The sequence below is a fragment of the Hemitrygon akajei genome, chromosome 7, assembly GCF_048418815.1.
Source record: "Hemitrygon akajei chromosome 7, sHemAka1.3, whole genome shotgun sequence".
In the NCBI taxonomy this organism is placed as follows: Eukaryota; Metazoa; Chordata; class Chondrichthyes; order Myliobatiformes; family Dasyatidae; genus Hemitrygon; species Hemitrygon akajei.
The window spans coordinates 114,803,632-114,824,013 of record NC_133130.1 but is presented as its reverse complement, the minus strand read 5'-3'; the positions used below and the strand labels follow the sequence as shown (position 1 = coordinate 114,824,013).

At 46.8% G+C, this 20,382-nt stretch overlaps 1 protein-coding gene across 1 annotated transcript in view; it reads right to left on the bottom strand.

Annotated features, from left to right (window-relative positions):
* Positions 1–7,656, bottom strand: part of LOC140730848 (NHS-like protein 1) — a 436,201-nt gene extending 428,545 nt beyond the window's left edge. Inside the window, exon 1 of the mRNA XM_073051802.1 lies at positions 7,035–7,656. Within this exon, the coding sequence (XP_072907903.1) occupies positions 7,035–7,434 (400 nt within the window). The 5' untranslated portion in view covers positions 7,435–7,656. The remainder of the gene's footprint in view (positions 1–7,034) is intronic.
* Between the last annotated feature and the right edge of the window lie 12,726 nt (positions 7,657–20,382).

The window sequence follows — 20,382 nt, the reverse complement described above, 5'->3', positions numbered from 1 at the left end:
GAGGGTTACATATGCCAGTGATATTAAATCCAATTCTCATTCTGTGGAATGAAGGCCAACGGGTGGCCAGTCCTGGGGTTAGAGACATGTCTGTGCGCGCGAGTGGGTGGGAGGGAGGGGAAGCGATTTGCCTTGCTATTGTTGTGGCGTTCTGTGGATGTGCTACGTAGACGCCAGAATGTGTAGTGACACTTGTAGGTCTGTCCCCAAGCACATCTTTAAGTTGTGTCAAAAGACACATTTCACTGGTGTACATACATGAGAAATTAATTTAACCTGAATCAATCAGTAACTCTCCACCCCCATAGTTAAAACAGAGGTTTTCAAGTAGTATTTGTCCTCACCTCTTACGAGCAAGGAATACTCAAAACTAATTGAACCGATTAAGTTTCAGCCACGTTTGTCAGATGCACAAGCACACGAGCTCAGGTACAATGAAAAGCCGTCTTGCAGCAGGATCGTAGGCACAGAGTACCAGAGAGACAGCACTCACAGGAAAATCAATGTATTACTTATTAATAAGAAATAAGATACCTAGAGTAAACAAAATGTCTATTTCAGTGCAAAGTGGTCATGGCGTTGTAGTGTGCTGGCCGGTTCAAGCAAGGCTCAAGGGAAGTAGTTGTTCCTGAACCTGGTGATGTGGGACTTCAGGCTTCTGTACCTCCTGCCCTGCGGGAGCTGAGAGATACTGGCATGGTCCAGACGGTGGGGATTTCAGTTGGTAGGTTAATTGGTCATTGTAAATTGTCCTGTGATTGATTATGCTAGGATTAAAACAGGAGATGGCTGGGCAGTGTGGTTCGAGGGGCCAGAAGGGCCTGTTCCATATTCCATCTCAGTGAATACATGAATGAATAACCTCTGACGATGGATGAGGCCGCACCTCTTGTGGATGCTAGTGAAGGTGGGGAGGCAATAGTCAGAGCAGATTCAGGCACATGGGAAAGATGGTTTCTTTCTATGCAGCCGGATTCTAACACACATTTTTTGCTGTTCTATTCCCAGGAAACCATTTCGCATTGGCTCTCATTTCACAGAACAATTGTAAAAGGAAATTCTAGAATCCAGCATCCTATAGCACAGCAAACATCAGGAAATAACATTCCTGGCCCAAAACATTAGTCTTTGGGTAGGGCAGACATCTCTCGGTGTTAAACTCCTCCCTCCCTATAGCTGGTAAAATTCTTACCGCACCCAGGGAGTTCTGCAATTGTTTTTCCATTTATTACTGAGGTACTTCCACCACCTTGATTAAAAACAAATTTTACAATGAAAAAGATTTGCTTTACTTGCACACCAAGATAGTGAAATGTGTAGTTTGCGTCAAATCAAATCAGCGAGGATTGTGCTGGGCAGATTGGCTTCCAGTGCCAACAGAGCTCACAAACACTAACCGTACAACTTTGGAATAGGAGGAAAGGACAGCACCCTGGACTAAGCACACACAACGTACAAACTCCTTACAGACAGCGGTGGGGATCGAACCCTGTCGCTGTAAAGCATGCTGCTAACCGTTACGCTCCCGTGCTGCCTAGCTCTTTGATAATTACCATAATCACACAGCAATACAACACAGACACAGGCCCTTTGACCCATCTCGTCTGTGCCAGCTACTTCCATATAATTAATCTGAATTTCCTACATCCCTCCAAGCTGCACCCCTCATGTACCTGTCCAGGAGCTGCTTAAATGATACTGCGGTGGTCCGTGCTTAAATGATACTGCGGTGGTCCGTGCCACAACCACTTCCTCTGGCAGTGGTTTCACTTACTCACCACCCATGGGTGTAAAAGTTCCCTCTGGGGTCTCTTAAATCTTTCTCCCTCACCCTAAACACGTCTCCAAGTTTCGGATTCCCCTACTGAGGAAAAGACTGTTGCCATCCACCATACGTACGTCCCTCAATTTTAAGCACTTGTACAAGTATCATTCTCCCACCATACAAGGAATAAAGGATGATGTTCTATAGGTCAGTTGTTGAGAGCGCCCTCTTCTTTGTGGTGGCGTGTTGGGGAGGAAGCATTAAGAAGAAGGACGCCTCACGTCTTAATAAGCTGATAAGGAAGGCGGGCTCTGTCGTGGGCAAAGTACTGGAGAGTTTAACATCGGTAGCTGAGCGAAGGGCGCTGAGTAGGCTACGGTCAATTATGGAAAACCCTGAACATCCTCTACATAGCACCATCCAGAGACAGAGAAGCAGTTTCAGCGACAGGTTACTGTCGATGCAATGCTCCTCAGACAGGATGAAGAGGTCAATACTCCCCAATGCCATTAGGCTTTACAATTCAACTGCCAGGACTTAAGAACTTTTTTTTTTTTAAAGCTATTATTAATGCTTTTTGAGTTAGTGATTTAGATGCATATCATATTATTACTGAGTTAAGTATTGTATGTAAGGAGTTTTTGCTACAACAAGTGTATGGGACATTGGAAAAAATGTTGAATTTCCCCATGGGGATGAATAAAGTATCTATCTATCTATCTATCTATCTAAAGATCTCCACTGACCAACTTCCACTGTGATGGAAGTCTAACTCTGCCCCAGCACAGCAGACATTTTCAAAAGGAGGAACCCATCATGTAGGACCCTCATCACCCAAGTTCTCATTTGCACCATCAGGGAAGAGGTACAAAAGCCTGAAGGCACACACACAGTGATTCAGAAACAGCTTTTTCCCCAAATTTCGTGATATATGGCAGTGATATTAAACCTGATTCTGATCACACACACGCACACGCACGAGTCCCGGGTTCGATTCCGGCTGTGCTGGGTTGTGTGTCCAGCTAGCAACTCGGCCTCGTGAGAAGCAGACAAAACTGCTACAGAGACGACAAGGTTCCCGTCCGATGTGCTACAAGCTGCAGAAAGGAACAACAATAAAAGCGCTGGAGGAACTCAGCAGGTCAGGTAGCATCTACGGAAAGGCAAAAGGAGTCTACATTTTCAGCCAAAACCCTCCATCAGTCCTGCCCATTCATCATCCTCCCGCATTTTGGGTTAAGATGGTGTTGGTGAAGCATAACACCGACTTGCTGGTGGAAAACAAAACAAAAAATTTACTGCATTAATCACACCTTTTCTGGTAAACAATCACTGTAATCAATAGCCTGAAACTTCCCTTTCGGAGCTGAGCTGTTGAACTGCCTGTATGACCTGTCATTTTTTTGGTGTGGAATGAATTGTGAAATGGTGTGTACAGGCCGAAACAGGGCAGTGGCACCTGGACCCAAGTCCCAGAGCGAGGAACAAGCCAACGTTTGGCCACTGCCAGAGCAGGCCGGAGTGTATCCATGTGGCAGATCCGAGGCGAGGCAGAGGGTCTGGACCTGGGCCCCAAGAGTGAGGAAAGACCCAAGGACTGGAAAGGTCCGGTACGGGCCGAATTGAGGTGGTGGGGCCACGATGATGAGGAAAGACCAGAGGTTTGGACAATTTAAGTGCCAGGCCAGATCGAAAAGGTCAGAGTGTTGGGGCAGGTGGTTCAGCTCCCTGCCGGATCCGTGAGGTTTACTCGTCTCTGCTCTGAAGTGAGGCTGCGGCCTGGAACTATCAGGCCCCTGGATCGGCTTCGTGGCTGTGGACTCACTTTCATCAACTCCAGTTCCCAGTGCTATTGTGTTATTTTGCTTACTTTTACTGTTTGCAAGATTTGATTTTTCCAACACATTCGGTGCCTCTGGCAGTCTTCCTTTTGACTGGTTTCTATGGGTTTCTTTGCTTTGTGGCGGCCTCGAAGGAGACGAATCTTAAAGCTGGATAGTATACATCCTTTGATAATAAATACACTTCAGACTTTGATTTTGTGTGTGTGTTACACTGGATTTCCAGCGTCTGCAGAATCCCTTGAGTTTATGATCAGATACTGCAGTCCTGATCGACCAAGGTTTAGAATTCAGATCCTCTCTGCACAACACAACATTCCCAGGTGGGGAATCGCGGTGACAGGTGCTCTTGGAATTTTCCAAGCCTTCTGTAAACACTTACACCAAAACAATTCTTTCTCTTCATCTCTATTCACAACACGCATTTAAACATTGCCCTAGGATGAGATACTTCTCCCCCCTCCCCTCCCCATGCACCCTTATGGCCTTACATTGTTTGAGAAGTATTCCTCGACACCTCACATCACTACCATACCACCCCGAGGGACAGAAGTGTAAACAGCAGTACTGTATCATCACACACAGTTTTGCTGTCAAGTTGGCGCTGAGCTGCCGCCTCCATTGTCATTGTGGCCGAGATTTCTTTCTCTAGGTTGTTGGGATGGCCTTGGATGAGGGGACAGGTTAGTGTTTAGGGACGGAGATGGGGCAGGGTCGGAGGTCAGATGAGGCGTGAGGTGCGAGTGCCGTGCAGTCGAAGGGCAGCGATTCCTGAACATGGAAGTCGGTCAGCAGCCACAGAGGACAAAGGTTCGCGATCGCTGGGGATACCAAGGATGAGCTTCAGTGGGTTGGGGGGGGGGAGGTTAGGAAGGAGTCTGTTGTATGTTGGTTGTGTGTTGCTCTGCTGAACATTGTGGGCATGCTACATTGGCACTGGAATGTGTGGTGACACTTACAGACTGTCCCCAGCACAATCCCTGCTGATTTAATCTCACAGTACATTTATGCATCAGATGTACAGCAAAACATTCAAACTAAGTGTCATATCACCTTCAGGCAATGCAAGACTTTTGCCTCTCATTTACACAGAATAGTACAGTACAGGAACAGGCCTTCAACCCACAATGTCAGGAATTAAACTAAAACTTTTCTGCCTGCCCGTGATCCACATTCCTCCATATTCACGTCTGTCTGACGTCACTCCCGTCCCCGCTTCACCTCCGTATTCACGTCTGTCTGACGTCACTCCCGTCCCCGCTTCACCTCCGTATTCACGTCTGTCTGACGTCACTCCCGTCCCCGCTTCACCTCCGTATTCACGTCTGTCTGACGTCACTCCCGTCCCCGCTTCACCTCCGTATTCACGTCTGTCTGACGTCACTCCCGTCCCCGCTTCACCTCCGTATTCACGTCTGTCTGACGTCACTCCCGTCCCCGCTTCACCTCCGTATTCACGTCTGTCTGACGTCACTCCCATCCCTGCTTCACCATCACCCTGGCAGCCCATTCCAGGCAACCAATAACATTTACCAGCACATTTCTTTAAGCTTTCCCTCTCTCACCTTAAATGTTCCCTAATAGTTGAAATCTCTGGAAAAAGATTTGAATATCTGCCCTATCTAGGTCTTGCTCAATTTTATAAAGCCTGCAGGTCTCCCCTCAGTCTCCAACACAACCCAAATACTCATACCCCCTAATCTAGGCAGCATCCTGATGCACCTCTCGCGAGCCCTTTCCAAAGCCTCCACACCCTTCCTGCAACGGAGTGTGGAGATTCGTAAATACAGTCCTCAGAGTACAGCCTCACCATTTCCCACTCAGTGTCCTCACTAATGAAGGCAGGCATCCGAACTGCACAAGCAGAGCTTGTTCACGATCATCTCAGTTACTAGTTACATCACAGGCGGATACTCCTGGCCAATGGTACAGCACGGTATGTTACTGTACAACATACAACGTTGTGCTAACCTTTCAACCTGTTCCAAGATCAAACAAACCCTTCCCTCCTACATAGTAATCCACTTGTCTTTCTAAGGGCCTGTTAAATATTTCTAACGTGCAGTGCATTACTGATGCCCCCCCCCCATGTAAAACAATCTGACATTCCCCCACCCGCGAACATTTCTTCAATCACCTTAAAATCATGTCCCTAGTATTCTCCATTTCCATCCTGGGAAAAAGTCTCTGGCTATCCAATCAATGTCTGCTGGGTTTCCTCCCGGTGCTCCGGTTTCCTCCCACAGACGTAGAGGTTAGCAGCTCACGGTAAGTCGTCCTGTGATCGGGCTAGGGTTAAATCAGGGATTGCTGATGAGCATGGCTCGAAAGGCCTATACCACGCTGTATCTCTCTATAAACAATACACCCAAACTAAATAAACTTGTACATCTCTATCAAGTCACCTCTCATCCCCCTTTCCTCTGAAGGGAAAATCCTAGCTCCCTCAACCCCTCCTCTCTAATCCAGGCAGCATCCTGGTAAACCTCCTCTGCACCCTCTCCAAAGCTTCCACATCCTACCTACATGGAGGTGACCAGAACTGACCACAATATTCAGCATTCATCTGTCCAACAATGCATTCTGTTTAACAGCTCCATGTAAATGTGTACACGGTGAGTTATCTGGATGGCCGCAGGACAAAAGCTTTTCACTGCATGTGACAATAACAAGGCAAGACCTACAGTTAGAACGATGCTATTCCAGCACATTTTCACCACACCAAGCACATTGACTGAAGGGGTTAAACATTTACAAAACAAAACACGTAAAGACAATGCAAATTCCTTCTTTGAACATGGGGACAAAACATCCAAAATTATATATTATTTAGTAGCATAAATATAGACCTACTACAATGAATGTAGACCGAAAAGGAAAAACAAACACTGAATTACAATTCTCTCCTTTAACAGGAATTCCTTTATGAAGCGCATCCTCCTATTAGTTAAAAACAAGTTTCGCACCGTTGCAGACGCAGGTTGTACTCGTACCGCCTCCAAAAAGCCAGATTAAAATTGCAACGTCTATCTCGTCCAAATCTCCAGCACAAACCGTCTTGATGACACCCCAGACTCTCAGAGGCTCGATTTAAAAGACAAACGCGCAGCTCAAATCGTACTCCAAGGGGAACTGATCCAAAGCAAATTTCCAAATAAATATCGTGAAAGTTATCCTACAAATGTCTCGTTGATTGCGTGTTTGGGTGCAAATAAACTAAACTGTTGCAGCTCAGTAGTAGATCCACGAAATTACATAAATATGCAATTAAGTAACAAAGTTGATTTAACTTAAAACATGAAATATATTTAGTCGTAAACTTTCATAAGACGTTGGCCGCGAATGTAGGAACTTCCTTGACATCTCAAGTATTGAACAACAGCACCATAACTCTCGTGTTTGAACGCATTTTTTAAACGATTACTTACGGACGGCGACCTTCTTGGCGTCGAGGCGGAGGGAGCGTTGCTGCAGGCTCCGGGACCGGCTGTAGAGCAGGCTGCAGCGGGCGCTCAGCGAACTCGCCTCCGACTCCAGCTCCTGGAAGATGCCGCTGGCCAGGCGGCTGAGATCGGCCAGCTGCCGGAGCAGGGAGACCAGAGTGTAGCCGGACACGTCCTGCAAGGTCTGGAAGAGGAAGGGTCGCCTCCTGCTGTTGCGACTGGGCTGCAGGGAACCCGGGAGCTTCCTCCGGCTACTCCGCCTCTTTATCCTCTTCGGCAGCCCATCTCCGTCCTGCTCGTCCCCCTCTTCCTCCTCTCCGCCAGGGTCTTCGGTCCTCAGCCTGGACACCAGCCGGGGCTCCACGACCCGCTTGTAAAAAGGCATCCTCTTAAAAACTTATTCTCCCCTCTCACTTGCTGCAGTGAGTTAACAAAAAGAAAAATTTGTATCTTTTTAAAAATAAATCAGGCCATTCCAACTTTCCATTTGGATACAATCCACAGTCTTCTCCGACATATTCACTGTTGAACAGAAACTAAAGTCACACGAGGACCGAGAGTAAACTACACACAACCCTCACGAGCAAGACAGAAAGGGAGGGAGAGGGAGTTTCACCGAACCAGGAACACCAGGAACATGAATTCAAATGTAGAGGGTTACCCGTAAAAGCAGGAGTGACTGTAACCTGGAGGCAAGGAATGGACTGTCATTGATAAAACCAGGAGCCAGATCCAGAATAGACTGCTTTTATAACATTACAAATTCATAGACTTACACAGACGCGATGGGCCAATTGACCTAATTCTGCTCCTATCTCTTATAATCTTATGCTCTCAAGGCCTTATGGAAAAGGCTTTTTGGCATGACTCACCTATACCAGACGAAGTGTCTACCCAAGCTAGTCCTGTTGGTCTAGTGTTGCCCAAATCCATCCAAAAGGCGTTCCTGTCTAAATGTCATGGACTTATATAAAGTGTGGGAAGTCCCCTCTGCCCAACCCATCCGAGCTGGTCCAATCAGCCTATGTTTGTCCGATATCTGTCCAAACCAATTCTATGTCACAGTCACAGAACGTGGAGACAGCCCTCCATCCCAGCTCGTCCACAGGTAGCCATCCGAGCTTTCCCTGCATTGGGCTCATATCCATCTAAACATTTTCTATCCAGGTACTTGTCCAAATGTTGTGATCGAGATTGAGACTTTCCCCAAGGTGGTACTAGCTAATGCCGGAGGGCATCATTTTGATGTCTTTGGAGGGAAGTATGGGGAGGGGGCTGTCAGAGGTAGGTTTTTTTACACAGAGTGTAAGTGAATTGGACGAGTTGCTGGGGTGGTGGTAGAGGCAAATACATTTAAGAGACTCCCAGATGGGCACATCGATGATAGAAAAATGGAGGGCTTTGTGGGAGAGAAGGGTTAGACTGATCTTTGAGTTGGTTAAAAGGTCAGCACGACATTGTGGGATGAAGGGCCTGTACTGAGCTGTAATGCCTACAGCCTCCTCTGGTAGTCAATTCCATATACCCACAAATTTCTCCTCAGGACTCTTAAAGCTTTCCCCCTCAGCAGAAGCTTCAGTCCTCTAGCTACAGACTGCCCTGCACCGTACCATCCACCGTACCCCCACCCCTCAGTCTCCATCACTGCAGGAGAATAATTCCCAGTCTACCCAGACTGGGACTCTCCTGATAACTCAGTCCCTCCAATCGCAGTAATATCCTTCTGAATCTTCTCTGCACCATCTTAATGACATCTTTCCTATAGCAGAGGAGAAAAATATATATCATGATTTGGAATTAGTAAATTGGTTTGTTATTGTCACCTGTTCTGAGGTACGGTGAAAACCTTGTATTGCATATCAGCGTGACCCTTGCCCTTTACTTGTCTACCTGCACCGCACCTTCTCTGTCACTGCAATACGACACTACATTCTCCATAACTTTCGATGTACTCATATACAGCATGGGTCTGTCCAGGAAGGCATGATCTGTCTGGGATGCCATCATCTGTCTGGGATGGGATGGGTCTGTCTGGAATGGATGGGTCTGTCTGGGATGGTATGATCTGTCTGGGATACCATCATCTGTCTGGAACGGGATGGGTCTGTCAGGAATGGATGGGTCTGTCTGGGATACCCATCTGTCTGGGATGGTATGATCTGTCTGGGATACCATCATCTGTCTGGAACGGGATGGGTCTGTCTGGAATGGATGGGTCTGTCTGGGATGGTATGAACTGTCTCGGATGCCATCATCTGTCTGGGACGGGATGGGTCTGTCTGGAATGGATGGGTCCGTCCAGGATGGCATGATCTGTCTGGGATGCCACCATCAGTCTGGGACAGGATGGGTCTGTCTGGAATGGATGGGTCTGTCTGGGATGGTATGATCTGTCTGGGATACCACCATCTGTCTGGGACAGGATGGGTCTGTCTGGGATGCATGGGTCTGTCTGGGATGGTATGATCTGTCTGGGATACCACCATCTGTCTGGGACAGGATGGGTCTGTCTGGGATGCATGGGTCTGTCCGGGACGGCATGGGTCTGTCTGGAATGGATGGGTCTGTCTGTGATACCCATCTGTCTGGGATGCATGGGTCTGTCTGGGATGGCATGATCTGTCTGGGATGCCATCATCTGTCTGGGATGCATGGGTCTGTCTGGGATGGCATGGGTCTGTCCGGCTTGGCACGGGTCTGTCTGGGACAGCATGGGTCTGTCTGGGATGGTATGATCTGTCTGGGATACCATCATCTGTCTGGGATGCATGGGTCTGTCCGGCTCGGCACGGGTCTGTCTGGCTTGGCACGGGTCTGTCTGGCTCGGCATGATCTGTCAGGGATGCCATCATCTGTCTGGGACGGCATGGGTCTGTCTGGGACGGCATGGGTCTGTCTGGATGGTATGGGTCTGTCTGGGATGCATGGTCTGTCTGGGATGGCATGGTCTGTCTGGGATGGCATGGGTCTGTCTGGGATGTATGGGTCTGTCCGGGACAGGATGGGTCTGTCTGGGATGGCATGGGTCTGTCTGGGACAGGATGGGTCTGTCTGGGACAGAATGGGTCTGTCTGGATGACATGGGTCTGTCTGGGATGGCATGGGTCTGTCTGGGATGGCATGGGTCTGTCTGGGACAGGATGGGTCTGTCTGGGATGGCATGGGTCTGTCTGGGACAGGATGGGTCTGTCTGGGACAGGATGGGTCTGTCTGGATGACATGGGTCTGTCTGGGATGGCATGGGTCTGTCCGGGACAGGATGGGTCTGTCTGGGATGGCATGGGTCTGTCTGGGATGGCATGGGTCTGTCCGGGACAGGATGGGTCTGTCTGGGATGGCATGGGTCTGTCTGGGACAGGATGGGTCTGTCTGGGACAGAATGGGTCTGTCTGGATGACGTGCAAACAAACCCTTCTCGCTGCACCGTGGCACGTGTCATTATTGAATTGAACTCCAAGATACAGTGAGACACGGTTTTGTTTGCTATCCACACAGAACATTTCATCGTGTCAGTACATTGAGGTGTCACAAGGGAAAATACTAACAGCATGCAGAATAAAGTGTTACAGTTACGGAGAGAGTGCAGTGCAGCTCGACCGTGAGGTGCAAGGTCGCAGTGAAGTACAGTAGGAAGCGAGATCAATCGTGTAGTCTGATACAGCAGGGTAAGGGCTGTCCTTGAGCCTGGTAGTACAGGTACGTGCTTTCAGACTTTTGTATCTTCTGCCTGATACAAGAGGGGAGAGCAGCCCAGGATGGGTGGGGTCTTTGATTATGCTGGCTGCTTTACTGGGGCAGCAAGAAAGCCTTGTGCATTTGCATTAGGGAGATTTTCTGAATCACTCACATAAATAAGGAATAACAAGGGTCCCAAATATTGACTACTGTGGCACACCACTAGTTACCAACTTCCATCCCAAACCTTTTCGTTCCTACCTCGGAGCCAATCTTGAATCCACTTTACCAACTCTCCCCGGATTCCATAGGATCAGTGCTTCCAGACCATCCTGCCATGCAGGACCTTACGGAAGGCCATTCAAAGGTCAAAGATCAAAGTAAATTTACCATCGTACAGAGAGTATATGTTACCATGTACAACCCTGAGATTCATTTGTAATTAGAATTCAAATAGACGACATTCACTGCCCTACCCCTATCCACCTTCTCAAAAAGCATTTGTCAAGCGTGACTTGTTGCGCACAAAAGCATGCTCCTAATCAGACTCTGTCCGTCCAAATGGTGGAAGATCCTGTACCTCAGAAATCCCTCCAGTACCATTCCTCACTACTGATGTCAGGCTGACTGGCCTGTAGCTCCCTGAGTCCTCTGCCCAAGGCCAGTCTTTCATGTTGTCTCTAGCAGTGGCCCATCTTCGTGGTGTATCCTTCCTCTCCCAGCGATGGGGTCTTTCAAGCTTCTGTTGGTGTTTCTGTTGTTCTGGGTTTTTACAGGAGGGGGCTTCTAAACCCATGACCAACCCTCCTCCTTTCGCAGCTGGACTTGGGACCATCCCTGGCGGAGTTGCTTGATTTCCAGCATCTCATGTGTTTATTAGGCAGGTGTTCAACAGAAATCATCACCATAACATTTTATTTTATTTGAAGATACAGCGTGGAACAGGCCCTTCCTGCCCAGCAACCCCTGATTTAACCCCAGCCTAATCATGGGACAATTTACAATGACCAATTCACCTGCTAACCGGTACGTTTTCAGAATGTGGGAGGAAACCAGAGCACCCGGAGGAAACCCACGCAGTCACAGAGAGGATGTAAAAACTCCTTACAGACGGCGCCAGAATCGAACTCCGAAATCCAATGCCCTAATGCTAACCACCATGTACTGTATGTTTAGGACAAGCCTATTTCACGAACATTCATGGACATATTGGTATCATCTGCCCTAGCCCCTCCAATCCCTTGTATTAGTTCCATTCCCATATCTGTTTCAACAAAAGGATGGAGTGAGTGAGAAAAAAACATTGAGCCCTTCAAATTCACACGTTGGATAGCGTATGATCTATTTAATCTCCTGACAAGGTGCCCCAGATGAAATTCCCTGACTACCGAGAAGTTAATTCTAGCTGCTTTGTATTTTGAGGTCAGCCAATTAAATTACCGACACATATGATCATTTGTAAAGGACTCACATGGGAAACTTCACCAAGGTACCTCCTAAAGTTACATGTAGGCATATCCATTGCAAAGATCAGTTTAGTTGCCTTTACAAAGAAACATGGAGCATTAGTAAATAATTACAACATATTGTTGAAACTAGGAAGGTGCAGCCCAGGAACAGGCCCGTCAGCCCACAATTTTGTGCTGAACAGATAAAGGGAATGACATCTAATTAAACAACTCCCTTTTGCTTACACATGGTCCCTTTCCCCTGGGTTGGAGTGAGAGAGGAGAGATTTAGCAGCAACTTTTTCATCCGGAGAGCAGTCGGTATATGGAAACCCCATTGCCCTGGAACTGAATAGACTACAGAAAGATCGAAACAGCGAGGCAGAGGCTCCTGCGCTCAAGCCATCAGTCTCATTCACCAGTGAGAGAGAGTCTGTTGGTCTTGGAGTAGGGGACCTCGAATAAGCAATGCCAATAGCAGCTGTTGGCCTCCCCTCTCGCTGTGGCAGAAGCGATAGCTCTCTCATCAGTGGGAAAGAGGAGCTGTCTGAGATGTCGAGCTGTTGGGATGAACAGTTGGTTTTTTGATGGTCTCTGGGGGTTGAGCTATTGCTTGCATGGGTGGGTGGTGGGGGCTGACGCTTTTGCTGGAGCAAGTGGGGGGGAGGATGACGGTCTGCTGTTGCTTGTGTGTGGGGGAAGGGTCTCTAACATTTTACTATCACTCATTCTTCGGGGTTTTTTCTCTCTGTTTTGATCATGTCTGCAAAGAGTAAGAATTTCAGGTTGTATACCGTATCCATTCTCTGATATTCCACTGGAAGTGGTGGATGCAGTGCAGTGTATCACAGGCAAAGCCTCCCCACCACTGATCATAACAACACGGAGTGTTGCCCTCAGAAAGCAGCATCCATCATCATTCAATCCACAGCTGTCTGTGGCAATGAATTCCACAGATTCACCGCCCTCTGGCTAAAGAAATTCCTACCTTTAGAACAAAGATGAGGAGGACTTCGATGATAAATTTACTCTGATTTTGACGTTGAATGAGTTGCCAGAGGATATAGTTGCGGCAGGAACTTTGATAACATTTTTTAAATACTTGGACGATGCATGGATACGAAAGGTTTAGAGTGACGTGGGTCAGAAGTGGATAAATGGGAAATGCACACAAAATGCTGTTGGAACTCAGTCAACATTTCAAGCCAGGATCCTTCATCAGGACTGAAAATATTGGCTATTATGGACCAGTTGAGCAAAGAGCCTCTTCCTGGGCTTGGAAACTCTACGGCTTTACATGCCTCCATTCTCTGCACATCCACATGTTTATCTAAGAGCCTCTTAGATAAGCCTCTGAACAGCTCTATCATATCTGTTTCTACCAAAGTTCAAGGTAAATTTATTATCAAAGTACGTATATGTTCATTTTCTTGTGGGCATACTCAATAAGTCCATTGTAGAATAATAAGCATAATAGAATTAATGAAAGACTGCACCAGCTTGGGCATTCAACCAGTTTGCAAAAGGAAGGAGGAAAAGGTAGGTAAATATCAGGAGCGTGAAATGAAGAGTCTTTGAAAGTGAGTCCATTGGTTGTGGGAACATTTCAATGATGGAACGAGTGGCGTTGAGTGAAGTTATCCCCTTTGGTCCAAGAGCCTGAAGGTTGAAGGGTAATAACTGTTCCTGAACCTGGTGGCGTGAGTCCTGAGGCTCCTGAACCTTCTTCCTGATGACAGCATGAGCCGGGTGGTGGGAGTCCCTAATGATGGATGCTGCTTTCCTACGACAATGCTTCATGCAGCTGTGTGGTGGGGAGGGCTTTACCTGTGATGGACTGTGTTGTATAGGATTAGATTTTAAGATTTAAAATATAATTAATTATATAATTATAAATCTCAGAGATTAGACATTTCAACCCTGGGTAAAAAGATGCCAGCTCTCTGCCTATGCCTCACATAATTTTATAAACTCTAAGATTCAAGATTCAAGTTTATTTGTTGCGTGTACATTGAAAAAGATGGGTGTGCTGGGTCACCACACATTCCGGTGCCAACATAGCATGCCCACCATTCCTAGCAGAACAACACAGAACACAACAAATAAGTTCTCTCCTCAGCCTCCACTGCTCCAGAGAAAACGACCCTAGTCTGTCCAATATTTATAGCATGTACACTCTAATCCAGGCAGCATCTTGGTAAAACTCTTCTGTACCCTCTCCAAATTCTTCACATCCTTCCAGAATTGAATGCAATATTTCAGATGCTGCCTAATCGGAATTTTATAAATTAGCAACTCAAAGCTTCTTTCTGAAGCTATACTGGTTGCCCACTTTACACAAAAAGGAAGATTCTCCACTCCAGGCGCAAGCTGACGAGATCCATAATCTCCAAAGGAACACACACAAAATGCTGGAGGAACTCAGCAGCCCAGGCAGTATCGATGGAGATGAATAAACAGTCGACATTTCGTGCCTAGACCCTTCTTCAGGTCTGGAAAGGAAGGGGGGTGGTGGTGAAGCCAGAATAAGATGGTGATCTGTGGCTTGTCTGGGTGAGTACATGGTCGAAGAGTCAAAGGGCAGCAAGGACCACAGTGAGAGATGGTCTCACTGAACTCCCGTCAAAAAGAAGGTTTAAGCTTCTTCTGGGTAGGCTTCCCTTGAAGAGGCTTCGCAGTGGAGAAGCAAATGGTTCCACAGATGCAGGAAATCCAGAGGCGGAACTTCATAATGTCCAAGTTCATCCCTCAACGTTGTTTTGTTTCAGATATCAGAGTTACATTCTGCTTTGTGCAGAAGTCACTTAATGTTCCTACCCAACCTTTGCCTATTTCCTCACACACTTCCTCCACGATTGTTGGGTATATCCTGTCTGTCCCAGCAACTTTCCAGGTCTTCTCCTCAATGCTGAACCGACTCCTCAGCCCATACACTCACTTTCAAGGACTTGACAACTCAGTATTATTCATTTACTTTAAATATTATTATCTTCGCTGCACATTGGATGTTTGTCAGTCTTTGCTATTTCTAGCTTTTCATAAATTCTTCCGTATTTCTTTATTTTCCTGTAAATGCCCACAAGAAATTGAATCTCAAGGTCGTATACAGTGACATAAACGTACTTTGAAGTTAAATTTACTTTGAACTTGTCATTTCCATGAGAAAATGATTTATTGATCGCTGTATGTTTTATTGGTGTATGGGACAAGTAAGCGGGTCCTGATGAAGGGTCTCGGCTCACAATGCCGACTCTATTTCATTCCATAGAAGTTGCCTGACTGCAGAGTTCCTCCAGCATTTTGTATGCGTTATTCTGGATTTCCATCATCTATCGAATCTCTTGTGTTTAAGTAAATGGGTCAGCAATTTTGCCTTCATCCATTTCGGATGTGAAATGTTCATTACTCCATTGTAAACTGATCAGGAAATTTGAAGATTCTTACAACAAAATCTGCACTCAGTGGCTACTTCATTAGGTACAGGAGTGGAACTCAGTGTGGTCTTCTGCTGCTGTAGCCCATCCACTTCAAGGTTGAATGTGTTGTGCATTCAGAGATGCTCTTCTGCACACCAGTGTTGTAATGTGGTTATTTGCGTTACTGTCACCATCCTGTCAGCGTGAACCAGTCTGACCGTCAGTTTCTGAGATACTCAAACCACCCCATCTGGCACCAACAATCATTCCACAGTCAAAGTTGTTTAGATCACATCCCTTTCCCATTCTGATATTTGATCTGAACCTCGTCACCATGTCTGCGCACTTTTATGCATCAAGTTGCAGCTACTTGATTGGCTGATGAGACATCTGTATTAACGAGCAGATGTACTGGCATACCTAATAAAGGGGCCACTGACTGATGTCAGTGGACTGGCAGGCAAAATGTGGGCACTCATTGTGCAAGAATACTTCCCTGGCACTCTGCTTGCGGCAGCTAACCATACACGATATACCAAGCGATTTACCGAAGATGTCAATGGGAGTCTGACAGTAAATTGGACTACCTTTCTCTAATTGCAGAAATGTGAAAGCAAAACAAATCCTGGCAAGCACACTCATTTTGGTCTGGCCCTGCAAAGACACTCGCACGTTTTTTTAGTAAAAGACCAGCACTTACTGAAAACCTCATCGCATCTCAAACATATAATGTTGTTCCCCTAAGTCCAGTCATTTGTTAACCACAGGCAAATACAGCTGCCTTCTTCAAACCCTGGCCTCACAAACAATACGACCAACAACCAGCTAACGTCTCAAATTGTTGGCACGTCTGTTCAAATACTTCTCTGATTAATGGGATTCTCAAATGTCCACATTTATCAGCAGAATTAGCCTCTGCCTAATGTCTCCTCAGAGATTTTGGTTGGGTTTAACAACACAGTTTCCTTTCTGTCAGGTCAGAATCAGTTTTATTATCACTGACATACAGTATATCATGAAGTCTGCTGGTACAGTGGAATACATAAGAAATTACGTTAAGTTACCATAAGGATTACTGAATAAATTAAGCAGCGTGAAAAGTGAGGTGGTGTTTGCGGGTTCACCAGCCGTTCAGAAATCTGATGGCAGAGGGGAAGATGCTGCTCTTAAAACATTCAGTCAAGTAAAACAGATTAAAAAAAGAAAGAATTTGCATTTATAGGGCACTTTTCACTATTTAAATCACTTTATAGCCAATTAAGTGCATATGATCAGAATTACTTATATAGTGGTGATTGGTTCGTTATTGACACTTACCGAGACACAGTGAAAAACTTTGTTCTGCACGCCATCCAAGCAGTTCATTCCAAACGTAAATAATAAGAGCGTAGAACACAGTTCCAGAGCAGTGCAGGAAGACAATCAGGTGCAAAAGCCATGATGAGATAGATTGAGAGATCAAGAATTTATTGCACAAGAGGTCGGTTCAAGACTCTTATCCAGTCCATGCTCTCTTCCCACTACTTCTGTCAGGCAGGATGTACAGGAGTCTCAGGTCCCACACCACCAGCTTCAGGGACGATTATCACCCTACAACCACCAGGCTCTTGAACCAGCGTGGATAGCTCCCCTCACCTCAACACTGAACTGATTCCACAACCTGCAGGCTCACTTTCAAGGACTCTTCAACTCACGTTTGCAGTATTAGTTATTCATTTATTGGCACAAATTGTCGTCTTTTACATACTGGTTGTTTGTCAGTCCTTACGTTTGTATAGTTTTTCATAAGCTCAGTGGTACTTCTTTATTTTTCTGTTAAATACCTGTAAGAAAATGAACCTCAAGTTAGTATATGCTGACACGTAGGCACTTGGAGACTTACCTCGAGGTGATCGCAGTGGGATAGAAGCCGTCCTTGGGCCTGGCGGTGCTTTTTCTCAAGCGTCTGTATCTTCCCAATGGGAGGAGGGAGAAGAGGGGATGGTGAGGGTGGGAGGAGTCTTTGCTTTCCTAGGCAGAGGGAAGTGGTTTATTATTACTGTCTGAGGTCCAGTGCATGCTGTTCATACAGATCAAATCTTTACGTCAGTGCATTGAGATAGTACAAGGGGAATCATGTAGAATAAAGTGTTATGGTTACAGAGGAAGTGCAGTCCAAGCAGATCGTAAGGTGCAAGGTTTAGCAAGGAAGATTATGAAGTCAAACATCTATCTTAACATCATTCTAGGGAACTGTTCAATATACTTATAACAACAAGGTAGAAGCTGTCCTTGACCCTGATGGTACATGTCCTCAATCTTTTATAACTTCTGCCTGATTGGAAGGGGTTGGGGAGAAGCGGAAATGTCTGGGGTGAGTAAGGTCTTTGATTATGGTGGCTGCTTTGGCGAGGCAGTGAGAGGTATAGATAGAGTCCGTAGAGAAGAGTTTGGTTTCCACGATGTGCTGAGCTTGTGTCCACAACTCTTTGCAGTTTCTTGCCGTCACAGGCAGAGCAGTTGTCATACCACACCATGAGGTGTCCAAATAGGATGTTTCGAACAGTGCATTGATAAGAACGGGCGAGGGTTAACATGCTTGATTTCTTTAGCGTCCTGAGGAAGCCGAAGCTCTGGTGAGGTTTCTTAGCTGTGTCTATCTGATTGGACCAGGAGAGGTTACTGGTGATGTTCACTCTAAGGAACTTGAAGAATGTTCAGAATAATTGTGGTGGGGTGTTTCTGCCTATTCTTACTGTCTGTGATCAGGAATTCAAGGATCCAGTTGCAAAGAGAAGTGTTGAGTGCCAGGTTTTGCAGTCTGGAGCAACAGACGCAAAATGCTGGAGGAACTCAGCAGGCCAGGTCGCATCTATGGGAAAGAGTGAACAGTCGCTGGTTTGGGCTGAGACCCTTCTTCACGAGGAAAGGTTAGGGCAAGAAGGTAGGGGGAGGAGGGCAAGAAGGTACAAAAGGTGGTAGGTGAGAGGTGACACCGGGAGAGGGGGAGGGGTGAAGTAAAGAGCTGGGAAGCTGATTGGTGAAAGAGATAAAGGGCAGGAGAAGGGGGAATCTGATCGGACAGGACTAAAGACCATAGAAGGAAGGGAAGGGGGAGGAGCACTGCAAGGAGGTGATGGTCAGGTAAGGAGATAAGGTGAGAGAGGAAAATGGGAATGGGAAATGGAGACTGGTGAAGGGGGGCAATTACCGGAAGTTTGAGAAATCAATGTTCATGTCATCAGGTTGGAGGCTACCCAGACGGAATATCAGGCATTGCTCCTCCAACCTGAGTGTGGCCTCATTGCAACAGTTGAAGAAGCCACGGACTGACCTGTTGGAATGGGAAGTGGAATTGAAATGGGCGGCCACTGGGAGATCCTCCTTTTTCTGACCAATGGAGTGTTGGTGCTCGGTGAAACGGTCTCCCAATCTACGTCGGGTCTCACTGATACACAGGAGGCCACACCGGGAGCATCCAACACAACATATGACCCCCAACAGACTCACAGGTGAAGTGTCGCCTCACCTGGAAAGACTGTTTGGGGCTCTGAATGGTAGTGAGGGAGGTGTCGTACTTGTTCCGCTTGCGAGGATATGTGCCAGGAGTGAGATCAGTGGGGACAGGTGAATGGAGTCGTGTAGGAAGTGATCCCTGTTGAAAATGGAAGTGGGCGGGGGGGAGGGGAAGATGTGCTTGGTGGTCGGGTCCCATTGGAGATGACGGAGAATTACAGAGAATTATGTACAGGATGCAGAGGCTACAGGGGTGGTAGGTGAGGACAAGAAGAAACCCTATCCCTGGTAGGATAGCAGGAGGATGGGGTGAGGACAGATGGAGGAGATGTGGGTGAGGGCAGTGTGGTTTTGCATAGATGCTGCCTGGCCTGCTGAGCTCCTCCAGCATCTTGTGTGTTTTGCTTGGATTTGCAGCATCTGCAGCTTTTCTCATTTTAAGAGTTTGAAGATGAGTTTGTTTGAAAGTATAGTATTGAAGATGGACCCGCAGTCAACAAACAATAGTCTAACGTGGGTGTCTTTACTCACCAAAAGCTCCAGCGATGAAGGTAGAGCCAGGGAGATAACATCTACTGTGGACTTGTTTTGGGGGTAAGCAGACTGCAGTGTGTCTAGATTTTCTGGGAGGCTGGAGTTGATGCGTGCCGTGACCAGCCTCTTGAAGCACCTCATGACAAATGGACGTCAGAGACACTGGGTGGTAGTCAGTAAGGCAAATTATCTTGTTTTTCTTAGGTACCGGGATGAAAGTGGTCTTCTTAAAGCAGGTGGGAACCTCAGATTGAAGTGTGGAGAGGCTAAAGGTCGGCAAATATCCCTGTCAGCTGATCTGCCCATGACCAGGGACACCATCCTGGCCAAATGTTTTCCATGGTTTTACTGTCCAAAGACTGGTTTTACATCAGCAATTGTGAATGTATATTCAGATGCACTGGACACTCTCTTGGTGGGTGGGGACATACCTGTTCCCTTCTGTTCAAAACATGCATAGAATGTGTTAAGGTCGTGGCAAAGGAGTGTTCTGTTGTCGCCGATGCTGCCTGCCTTTGTTTTGTAACTCGATATACCACGTGTGTCCCGCCACAGCTGATGGCTGGTTGAGGCTCGATTTGGACTGGTATTGTCTCTCTGCTTCCCTGATGGTTGCAGCCCGTGAGGGGAGGTTGGTGTTCTGTAATGGGTTGGCCCATGTTCAACAATCTCTGCAATCTCTTGCGGTCTCGGGCGGAGCAGTTGCCATGCTAGTCCGTAAAGCACCCAGACAGGATGCTGTCTATGGTGTTCATGTGTTAAATG